At 39.2% G+C, this 12,683-nt stretch overlaps 1 protein-coding gene across 1 annotated transcript in view; it reads left to right on the plus strand.

The window, feature by feature from the left end:
• The window catches only part of tasora (transcription activation suppressor a), a gene marked incomplete in the record, with an annotated part of 57,296 nt that overhangs the window by 9,474 nt on the left and 35,139 nt on the right, over positions 1–12,683 (plus strand). The window contains 4 exon segments of the mRNA XM_024281166.2: positions 135–238; positions 307–410; positions 805–877; positions 5,860–5,934. Of these exon segments, the coding sequence (XP_024136934.1) occupies positions 135–238; positions 307–410; positions 805–877; positions 5,860–5,934 (356 nt within the window).

The following is a 12,683-nucleotide window of genomic DNA, read 5'->3' on the forward strand; positions in this document are numbered from 1 at the left end:
GCAGAAACGTCTAATCCATACTTTTCTGCTTCTGCAGAGACAATTTTCATAACAGCTTTTTACCAAAAAAACGAATTCTTTATGAAATCCGGTTTTTGAAGCTTGGTTCTGATTCCATAACAAATCGTTTTCAGGCCAGAAAAGCTACAAATGAGGAATTTAATGAGGATCGATCATGTGACCAAGATCCTGCCCCCCCACCTTCTAAACTACAACTCGTACAGCGGCAGCAGAGAAGGTGAGTTCAGGTGGAGTGTGTGCCCCCTCCCCCACAGCTCCTGCAGGTAAATGTTTCCTCTCTTGTAGTCGTGAGCAACGGTTTTTACTGCAGCCTGCTGGAAGTGACCGGCAGGAACCGGTCAATATCCAGCGTGACAACGCTCCTTCAGGAACTGGAGATTAACAGAGTGGTGAGTTCTGCCGACCCGGTTCTGCTGCACAGTGACCTGACAACTGGACCTCTTCTTTCAATGAGAGAACCAAGAACTTCTAAATCAGGGGTGTCCAAAGCCAGGCCTTGAGGGCTGGCTTCCTTCTGGTTTTCCAAAATCCCTGCCCTATCTGGTGCTGATTACCTGGATCAGGTATGTTTGGCCAATAAGGAACTTCAATGGTAGATTGGTTGGAAAACATGGAGGACACTGGTGTGGATTTGGACACCCCTGTTCTAAATAATCATTCAGAAATGTCCTATGGCTGAAGTTCTCTAATGAACCGTCTGAAAGTTTGGTTCCTGTCATCTGGAGGAACCATGTATGGGTCAGAGTCCTTCATGTGTGTGAAACTGCTGCTGTTCTCCTTCAGGTTCTGGTGAGTCCACTTTCAGAAAGAGGCTTTTTGCTGCTGCTGTCCAGCGTTCAGATGGCGGCGCCTGATGGTACGACACGAGCTTTGCCGTTCCTCGTTGAGGGCTTAAAGAAATAAATACTATCATGTATAAAAACTATATCTCAGAGGAAGAGTCGCATCAACGCTGATAAACTCCAGTGGTGTTTTCACAGTTTGCAAAAGCAGATAAAGTTGTTGATATTGAGGTTTCCACCGACAGAAAACTCAGATTGACATTTTACAGCAAAGGAGAAGAGTCTGAAGCTCCTCCCCTCACATGTTCTTCCATGATCTCAAACTTATGGAGAGAAAATAGACTCGATGCGATTTGTGCGTTTGCAATTCTTGATTTGTAACTCATACGATACATTTTGTGCTCAATTTTGTGTACAAAAATTCAGATTTTCAAAAAATACAGTTTACACATGCACATACTAAAAATGCAACAGCTTGAAACTGTCTACACAGACAAATCTTTAAGAATTATGTACAAATTGCTTGTTACACAGTCAGAACCAAATTTACGCACAAATTTGATGTGAGACTCTTTACACGTCTCCAAGATTTGTGTCCAAGTGATGCATTTGAATGCTGGGTCATCAGACCTTTCTCTTTGAACTTAGATTGTGAATATTGTCTGGTGAAAACGTGACATTTTCATACTTTCTTAAACAGATATCCTTTGATGATTATTATCCGTTTTTCAAACACTCAACACTAAAGTTTCTCAGTCTCGTGGCTCCCTCGCGGCTGTACTTTCCCTGCAGCACCCCCGCCACAGAGCTCTTCCGTCAGCAGGCAGTGTGAGCGGAGAGAGTTGATCAGCCCTACATCCCGCTGCACTTCCTGGGTGTGGAAAAGAGAAGCAGACTCTGACTGCCTGCTTCAGTATGGAGACAAATAAGTATTGCCCTGATTTATGCGTGTGTAATTCTTAATTTTGCAACATTACAACAGCTTGAAACCAATTACACACGAAAATCTTTAAAATTACGGACGAATCACTTGTTACACACACTCAAAACCTCAGTTACACACAGATCTGTGGTGAGACTCTTTTCACGTCTCAGAGATTCGTCCATGAGTGATGCGTTTAAATACTACTAGAATGCTCGTTCATCAGTTTTCTTATCAGCTTTTTTAAACTTCTATTGTGAATAATATCCAGTAAAACTTGACATTTTCCCACTTTCTTAAACATGCAGTATATGCCCAATAATTAATATAAAAAAAGTCTAAACAAGTATCTGTTATCCTGGCGCCGGACCCGCAGATCGTAGCGGGCTGGTGCTGCCTGCAGTCCCTGCGTTTGTCAGCCAGAACTCCGTGCATTGACTGTATAAAAGGTCAGCGGCGGCGGCCCGGGCGGGCACCCTGGTCTGGTCTCCCCGCGGAGCTTCTTTCCGATGAACGGGGCAATTCCACCACGAGGAACATCCAAACCCCCACAGGGCAGAGAGGATTGATCAGCCTACCGGCCCGCTACGATCTGCTGGTGTTTAGAAGGGTCCGGCGCCGCCTGCTATCCCCGTGACTGTGACCAGCGCTCTGGACGGAGCCCCGTATCAGAGGAACTGTCAGAGAGGAGGCAATCAGTTCTGAGAAATATTTATATTTTTAAAGGGATAAAAGCTCTTAAAAGGCTTGTTTAGAATTTTTTATATTAATTATTGTGCATATCTGTTTAAGAAAGTGGGAAAATGTCAGGTTTTACCGGCTATTATTTACAGTCAAAGTTTAAAATATAAGAAACTCTGATGATCCAGCATTCTATCAGTATTTAAACGGATCACTCACAGATAAATCTCTGAGATATGAAGAGTCTCACCAGATTTGTGCATAATTGAGGTTTTGTGTGTGTAACACGGGATTTGTCCGTCATTTTTAAAGATTTATGCGTGTAATTAGTTTCAAGCTGTTGTGATATTGTAAAATCAAGAATTTCACACGCATGAATCCAAAGTTATGCACAAATCAAGATTTACGCACGCATAAATCAGGGCAATACTTATTTGTCTCCATACTGAAGCAGACAGTCAGAGTCTGCTTCTCTTTTCCACACCCAGGAAGTGCAGCGGGATGTAGGGCTGATCAACTCTCTATGGCTGGGGTCACCAACACGTCGCCCTCGAGCACCTCATAAGTCGCCCGCGGGTCTCCTCGAAAAATAGCACAACTCACTTGTGAGCTGCTCGAAAATTAAATGTTATTGTGATGCAATTTTTTGAAATCACACTTGCCTTTACAAAGAATTAAAATTTAGAGCATTTTAAAAATATATGTTCATTATTGCTGAAGCCAAAAATGGCCTATCCCATTTTATTTATTTAATTTTTTTAATCGTTTTCTCGTTATATCAAGAAAATCAATAACAGAATGAAGCGTCCAGTTCTCCCTTTCCCGCATGGAGACTTTACCTGTTTTAAGATTCTTTATTTTGTGGTTAACAGCAAAAACAATAGAAGAAAACACTCCACAAAAGTTGTTTTTGGTCAATTCTTTACTTATTAGTGGAGCTGCGCTCCTCAAACGCCTGAGTGAACCCGCCCCCTCCCTTTATTTCCCCCAAACCAGCTGCTTTCACATTAACTCTGAAATTTGAGTTGGATTGGATTTTTTTAGAATTAGTTATCTTTAATTTCCTAAAAAAAAAAAAAGAAAAATCAGATTTTTAGAAAAAAGTTTTTGCGCTTAGAGGAGCTGGTTTTGGGGGCGTATTGTAATGGATGGACCTTTTTCTCAAAACTGTAATGGAAATGGACTTTTTCTAATTAAATGCGCTTCTGACGTGTCTGTCCGAGTACAGCACAGCAGGCGCCACGACAGATCAGCGTCACAGCTGATCGTGCATCTCCTCTGTAACCAATAACCAAGATTTCCTCATCGCTTCATCTGTAGCCACACTTCTGCAGCTGGCAGCCTGAATACGATGTAAGACTCATTTGATGATCATCTCGAATGCAGTGACAAACTTCAATGGATCTAGTCGTGTTCTTTCTTTTAAATTCCACTGAACAGACTTCTGACTTGCATCTGAGACTGTCAGTGGACTCGCTGTGCGAGCCAGCACAGCCCGCGCACCACACTGCTGTGACGTCACCCAAATGCTCCCTCTTTAGTGAATCAAATAAAAATAAAAAAACACACATCGGCGTGTTTGTAATGACTTATCGCGTGAGTTGGTTTGTGTTTTATCGCATTATTATGAAACCGTATGATTGCGACACTGTTTTTTAGAAATTCCTAGAATTTGGTTAAAGTTTCATGTGTAATGGAAACAGAACCCAGGGCTGCTGAGTGTTTCTGAATGGTGCGTTCACTGAGCCCCAGATATCGGCAGTAAAACGAAGCAGTTTATCAGAGAAAACATGGAACACCGTTACTGATCCGGATATAATCGATTGATTAAATAGTGTCGACGTTTTCTCTGAAAAACTGATTTGTTTTGCTGCGGATTGTATAAAAATGACAAAGTTTGTAGCGGACTGAGTTGGGCCGAGTGGCTGTTTGGGTTCACTTATGTCCAGAGGTCAGTGAACACACCATGAGCAGATTCTTGTCTGCTGTGGGATCTGTCAATCAACCTGTTCAGAGGTTTGAAGAAAATAAAGGGACGGGTACATGAGACTAAATTAAAGTATTTGAGGAGCGTAGATCCACTAATTATAGCTATAATTAATTAATAATTAATTAATAATAGTTATAATTTTGCTAAAAACATTTCATTTGGTCATTACCTCAAAATGTGACAAGATCTGTTGAGATTAATAAAGTTCTGAATATTGATATTTGTTTCCTAGCTTGCTGTCATTATTGATAATTATGGTGAGAAATCAGAGTCTTTACATAGAGAAGTATCATTATTATTATTGATAATGTATAACTAAAGGCAAACTAAGTATATTTATTATTTCAAACTGGTAACCCTTCGTATGACTCAGTACCCATAAAGTAGCCCCCAGTTTCAAAAAGGTTGGTGACCCCTGCTCTATGGCTTCGCACAACAAGTAGTTTCTTAATTTTTTTTACTTGTACACAAAATGTATGTATTGTATGAGTTGCAAATCAAGAGTTAGGCCTGATCCAAATAATCCCCTTCCTTATCCCTTCCCCTAAATTTGAAGTGGAAGTCGTGTCTGGAATTATTATTTTTTAAGTTCCATACTCCAAACAGAGGGGTTCAAAGTCGCGCTAAGAAGCGTTTTTCTTCCCTCTGAACCACAGAAGTTTACATTTAAATGTAAGTAATGACTTCCTGTTGTAGTGCGACCTTTTTAAAGTTATAGAATTACCATTGTTGAGTTTATTCAAGCACTGGAAGCTCCACGCTGACGCTAGCGGACCGCTGACGTCATTGAACGAAAGTCCCGTCCAAAATATTAGACACTATTTTTCATCACCCTCTGTTAGGAGCAAGCACGGAGGGATAAACGAAGGGGGAGGGCTAAGGGAGAGGGAGAAGGGGAGGATTCGGATCGGGCCTTACACACAAATCAAGGTGACAATTTTTTTCTCAAACTGGAGAAGGCTGAGCCGAGCAGACGTCCGTCTGATCCTCTCTACTTCCTGGTCGCTCATCAAACTCATAATCTGCTCCTCTGTGGCTTCAATCAAATAATTGTTTAAAAAGAATTTAGTCAACAACAAATCTGTTTTATTTGTGGACCTTTTCCACCAGTTCATTCTGCTCCATCCCCAACCAATGTTTTATAATACAGCATGTTTTTAAAGCTGCCTTTGCGTTTGTTTAATGGTTGTGTGAACTATGGGTTCCTTATTATTTGGAATAATACCCAGACCTGCAAATGTTGTTAATTGTTGTCCTGGAGGACAAACATTACTATCATTTTCCAGATAAACTTTCTGCTGATTCCAGAGTTCAGCTCTTAGTGAGCCAGAATCTGGAAAACGGGCAGATCCAGATCTATTTATGTTTAAAAGAGAAAAAGGAATGACCTTTTACTTAACGCTTTTTGTGTTAAATGTATTTTAAAATCTGTTCTGGTCACATTTATATGCTGGTGTTTTCAGACAGAAGGGAGAACTGGAAGAGGCGTCTTCATGCTTTGTTTATTTTTCAAGAAACCCGGGATGTTACCAAGTTCAGTAAGTGATGTGTTTGTAACTTGGTACGCTCAAGAGCTCCACTTTTCCAACTGTTAGAAAAAGGACAGGGACGCTTCATATTTAAAGGGGCCCTACCATGATTTTCTTAAGCCTTTCAGAGTGAACTATATCCATATATATGATCATATATTACCTTTGAAACACTAAAAAACAAATTATTTATGAAATATTCGTTATTTTTTGTGAATTTTTTCCTACCTTAAAGTAAAACGACTCGATTTCTGAAGCTCCGCCTGCCGCTGCATGTGGCTTCCACCCATTTCATGATGTCATCCTAGAGCTTTCCTTTCTTCGTTTCTCCCACGAAAATAAACATCCAAGCTTGTTCAAAGATGGATCCACATACCATATATACCATATAGGATACATATAAATCTACTTTTGCACTTTAGCCCAGTACTAGGGCTGCCACGATTAGTCGACTAATCGACGAGTCGACTAATCAACTATTAAAATAGTTGACGACTAATTTAATAGTTGATTAATCGTTATATTTTATATATATATAAATATATAAGATATATATATATATATATATATATATATATTATATGGAGTCAGTGTAGTGAAATGGAAAGCTATAATTGCATTATGCTAGCTATTTTGGATAATTTAGGATTCTTTTCAGCTATTTTGTAGCTTAGCTAATGTTTGAGCTACATGCTAGCTATTTTAGCTAACTTAGGCTTTTTTTCAGCTTCTTACTCTATTTTGGATTTTAGCTAATATTTCAGCTGCATGCTAGCCATTTTGGCTAATTTAGGCTTTTTCAGTTTTTTAAGCTAATTCTGCATTTAGCTAATATATTGACTGGCTATAACCTTCAACATCTTCAGCTATCAGCACTAGCATCTTCAGCTGCCAAATTTAACGTAGAGCATTCACACTGGCATCATCACAGATAATGCTATATAATGCTATTACTGTAAAGTGTCCTTGGGTGGTTTGAAAGGCGCTTCAAAAAATGTATATTTATTACAAATCTTCATTCAGTTGGCCCAGCCATGACTACACTGGTTCACAACACAAATACACGCACCGTCTGCACAACTGTGCCCAACGGGGGGGTCCTTAAAGGAGCCCCATGTCTAAAGTAACAAACATCTGTTTGAGCTGGAATTTATTGAAGAAAGGACACAACTGGAAGATATACGAGATTCTCCATCTAAAATGAAAGATTTTTGTTGATCACCATTAGCTCAGTGGAGAAATTGGGTGTTGGTGTTGGACAAGGGGCGGTCCTGTCACAGCAGACTCTTCCTGGAGGGGGCGGTCTCACTCTGTGGCATCATCACATGAGGACCCGCTCTTTTTCGTGGGTATGGGAGTGGCTGCTGTTGAGAGTCCAGGTTTTTAGAGGATTACTCAGAAAACAGATCAAAATACCACTTTGGGGTTCTTTGTAGTGAAGAATGAACGGTATAACACACTTAAAAGATCAAAATGTTGTTTTTTTCATTGTATAGTTTCTTTAATAAGAAGCAGGACTCTGTGTAGGACTGTTCCTCTGTTGCACAAATCATTGCTGCAAGCATCTCTAATAAGAATATCTCCACAACATGCGTGTTTTCTTGTCATATTTCTATTGCAAACATCAACGCTGCATGCACAAATATGATGCAGCATCTCTGCTGCTTTTATCTGTGCTGCTAACATGTCAGCTGGATACAAATGTGCTGCCTGTTTGTCTGCTGGATGGATCTCTGTCACAAACCTATCTACTGCATGCATGTCTGCTGCAAAAATCTAAGCTACAAACATTTCTGCTGCAAACACCTGAGCTGGAGGAATGTATGCAGCAAGCGTCACTGCTGCACAAATCAATGACACAGACTTCTCCACTATACATGCCTTGCTGCTACATCAGTGATGCATCAGTGATGGATGTAGAAGTAATGATTATGTTTACTACATGCAGAAAAGAGAAGAAAGTTTAATCAAAACATGGCAAGACGCATCATCAGGTGAATGTTTTTGAATGAATGAATTGAATTGAATTGAATTGAAAGCCTTTATTGTCATTGTAACTGTTACAATGACATTTATGTACAGCTCACTTCAATGTGGACAGACGTATACAACACACATAAATAAATAGAAAAGAAAAACACCTTACTTCACAAATAAATGTGCACAAAAAGGATTCATTATGTGCAAGAAATAAGGTGAGGAAATAAAATGACCATAATCAAGCAGATGTGCAATAGTCACATAGGACTGTGCAATCAGAGGTTCATGGTTTGAAACTGGTATTTAGTGCAGCCCCAGCTTTTGGGAAGAAACTGTCTCGTCTGTTTGTCCTGCCTGGTACGGCCCTGGACCGTCTGCTGGAAGGCAACAGTTTGTAGAGGTGATGACTGGGGTGGATGTGATCCTGTAGGATGTTCCTGGCTCTGGTGAGGCAGCGAGAGGTGTAGATGTGGGGAGAGAGAGCAGCTGAAGATTTTCTGGGCTGTTCATCACCTTCTCCAGTCTCTTCCTGTCAGCCGCCGTGCAGCTGGAGTGCTAAACTGACACGGTGTAGGTCAGCATGCTCTCAGTGGTGGAGTGATAGAAGGTCACCAGCAGCTTTCGGTGGATTTGCTGCTTCCTGAGCACCTTCAGGAAGTGTAGAAATTCCATTTTTTGCCTACTATCTTCTGGCTGATGGACTGCTGCTCCATGAGAGGGCGTAGGTGTTGGTTTTCCAGGAGAGATCTGCTGAAATGTGGACACCGAGGAATTTGAAGGACTCCACCTGCTCCACCTGTTCACCGTTTAGAGCATGGTGCCTCTATTTCGGCGGAAGTCCAGGATGGTTTCCTTAGTTTTGGAGGCATTCAGTGCCAGGTTGTTTGATACACTCCGCTCTCCAAGTTTCCGGACTGGTGGGGTTATCAGCCCCACCACCGTGGTGTCATCTGTGAACTTGATGATGAGGTTCTCGGGGTGGCTGAGACTGCAGTCAGATGTGTAGAGCGAATATAGAAGTGGGCTCAGGACACAGCCCTGGGGGGAGCCGATGCTGGGAGTTCGGACCGATGAGAAGTGTTGACCCAATTTCACCTGTTGGGGTCGGTTGACGAGGAAGTCCTTAATCCATGAACAAGTGGGTGGTGGGAGCCCCAGGTCCGTTGACTTGGGGATCAGGATGGGTGATATTGTGCTGAAGGTGGAGCTATAGTCAACAGATAGCATCCTGATGGAGCTCCCCCGTTTCTCCAGGTGGGTCAGAGCAGAGTGGAGGGTGATGGCCACCTTCAGTAGATCTGTTTGAGCCGTAGGCAAACTGGTGAGGATCCAGGGAAGAGGGGAGGCGGGCTCTGATGTGTTTCAGGACCAGTTTCTCAAAGCACTTGCTGATGACCAGGGTGAGTGTAATGGGGTGAAAGTCGCTGAGGTCAGTCGTCCGTGCCTTTTTGGGAATCGGGACGATGGTGGCAGATTTAAGGCAGGCTGGGCTGTCGGCCTGTTCCAGTGAGTGTTTGAAAATGTCAGTAGTTACGTTTCCATTACACATTTGCACAAAACTTTATCGAAATTCTAGGAATTTCGAAAAAACAGTTTTGAAATGACAGTTTCCATTAAATCATAATTTTGCGATAAAGCACAAACCAACTCACGTGATAAGTCATTAAAAACACGACGATGAATGAGAACAAGTATTTTTTTATTTGATTCTCTAAAAAGAAGCATTGTGGTGACGTCACAGCTCTGTCTGGAGAGTGCGTGCAGCGCAGAATCTGTTGACAGTCTCAGGTGAGAAACCTGTTCAGCGGTTTAAAAAAAAAAAACGATTCTAGTAAGTAAGCTGCTGGACCTTTTTCTGTTTAAAAACAGGACAAGATCCATTTAAGTTTTTCACTGCGCTTGCGGTCTTCCTCAACAAAGACTTCTGAGTCTTACTCGGACTCCAAGCTGCAAAAGTGCAGCTCCAGATGAAGCAATGAGGAAATCGAAATGTTATGACTATAACTTCTGTTCCCTGAAGGAGAGGAACGAGGTACACCACATGTACTATGGCAGGGGTCCCCAAGTAATTCGGTAAGGGATTTGGTAACCCTGTTAGCTTGGTAGACCGGGGTCCGAAAAACATTCAGACAATAATACGCTTTTCTTTTCTTTTATTTAATTGCAATTTGTAGTTGAATTGGCAAAGACTTTTTTTTAGCTTATTGTCTCAAAAAGTGTTTCTGTAATTCATTTTTACACAAAAATACTTACATTTACATAACTACATTGAAGAATGAAAAAAAAAATATTGCACATAAACTTCCATGTAGTACAATATGCGTGCTCTTTCACAAACTCACATTCTATTTTACTTAAAGTGCAATAGGTAACATTTTTTATTTTTTTTCTTTATTTGCACATACATAAAATGCAATCACATGGATTATTACAATGACAAATAAAAAACTGAAATACATCTGTGCAGGAGAGAGAGAGAAGACCTACACAGGTCTTATAAAACCACCTCCCCCAAAACATAATTATGCAACATAAACAGAAATGTCAAGCAAAAAAATAAAAATGTTACATTTTACCCCAATGACACTTTTTGAAAAATTTCATAAAAGTAAGCCTAATTTTATTTTTTTTTTAATGTCTCTAACAAAGAAATAGATTTAAGAGTACAGTTTAGATTATTCCAAAGTTTTGGCCCTCTGTACTTTATAGTATTTTGATTAACGGTTGTTCTACAAAAAAGAAGATAGAAATCCTCACAGCGTCTTGTTGGATAAACATGAACATCGAAAGAATACATAAAAAAATCAGCAAACGATGTTGGTAAAACCTTTGACCGATACTTAAACATAAAGACACAGATACAATATGTGTTAGTATTAAATATTGTTAATATCTTATATTTTTTGAATAAAGGAATTGAAGGAGATAGTCTACTTGAATAACTAACGATAAGCAAGAATCTTTTTTGTAATAATAATAGCATATTTAGATAAACTGTACATGTATTGCCCCAAATTATATTACAGTAGATAAATTGTGAATAAATTAAAGTATAGTATAGCTTCATCATACAAGGTGTATTTATAGAGGAGCGAATTTTGTTCAAAATACTAACTGATTTATTCAAGTTAACTTTTGATCAACAGTCACTCCCAAGAACTTTGTTTAAGTAACTTGGTTGATAAAAATGCCATCAATATTAAGCTTTTGATTTACTCTATTAAATGCATTCATTTCATCACTAAAAATCATGTAATTCGTCTTTTGTACATTTAAAGAAAGTTGATTTAATTTAAACCACTCAGAAATATTTAATAATTCTTCATTTGCTTCATTTATCAAAGAATCAACTTTGAGTTGGTTATCAGAAGACAAACATGAGAGGGAGCATATTTTTACAAGAACGTATTAAATCATTAATATATAAAATAAATAAAAGAGGTCCCAGAGTGGATCCTTGTGGAACCCCACAAACTAATTCACCTCTATTTGACCTTTGATTATTAATAAAAACAAATTGTTCTCTCTGTTCTAAATAATTCTGTATCCACCTTAAAGCATCATGTTGTATTCCATATTGTTTAAGTTTAATAATAAGAATCTCATAGTTGACTGTGTCAAAAGCTTTTGACAAGTCCAAAAATATACCAATGGTATGCTTTTTGTTGTCTAGATTTGATGTGATTTTATTTACAAACTGTATCAGAGCCAATTCAGTGGACATGTGTTCTCTGAAGCCATACTGATGATTGTATAAGATACAGTTTTCAGAAAGATATTTAGATAGTCGGGCGTGAACTAATTTTTCAAGTACCTTAGCAAACAAGGGCAAAACAGAAATTGGTCGATAATTATGAAATGAAGTAGAGTCACCAGATTTAAACAGAGGAGTTACTCTGGCTAGCTTCAGTTCTTTTGGCACAGCCCCAGTTTTAAATGACAAGGTAAAAATATAAGTCAATGGCTCAATTATTGAAGAAGCTACTTTTTTCATGAGACCAGCTCTCATTTCGTCATGACCTGGAGCTGTGTCCCTCATTTTTAGAAGTATCTGCATGACCTCATCTTGTGTTGGTGGATCAAAATGAGTTAAGCTTGTTTGGTTTAGATTCAGGATTGGTGACATTGTTTTTGTTGCTGGTGGTATATCTCTTGCTAATGAAGCACCTACATTTAAAAAGTATTTGTTAAAACCATTAGCAATATCAAGAGGGTCGCTATAACTCTTTGCTCCATCAGAAAAATTAGATGGTAAATCCCTGGAAACCTTTTTGTTGCATAGTATCTCGTTTATAGTTTTCCAAGTATTCTTAATGTTTTTACAGGAATTTGACAGTCTTTCTGAGTAATGCATCTTTTTAGCTATTTTAACAATTTTAACAAATTGATTCTTGTACATTTTATACAATGAAATATTAAGTAGTGTGGGACTTATAATTGACTTTATATATAACTTATTTTTTGTGAAAGAAGAAATTTTTATTGCAGGTGTAAACCAAGGCTTGTCACATTTGTCTTTCTTTTTTCTTTGTATATAAGGGAAACATTCATTAAACAAAAAAGTAAGAATGTTCATGAAAGACTGATAAGCCATTCAGCATCTTGGTGCTTGTACACTTCATCCCAAGAAGTTTTGGCCAATGATGTTCTGAAATGCTCTTCATTTTTAAAGCAAAATTGCGACGCATCAAGTTCAACTTAGATTGTTTTTGGAGGGCAACTGTAAAAATATTAAATACAGGAAGATGATCTGAAATATCAGTGAGCAGGATACCTGC

Source organism: Oryzias melastigma, linkage group LG6 (assembly GCF_002922805.2).
Source record: "Oryzias melastigma strain HK-1 linkage group LG6, ASM292280v2, whole genome shotgun sequence".
Classification (NCBI taxonomy): domain Eukaryota; kingdom Metazoa; phylum Chordata; class Actinopteri; order Beloniformes; family Adrianichthyidae; genus Oryzias; species Oryzias melastigma.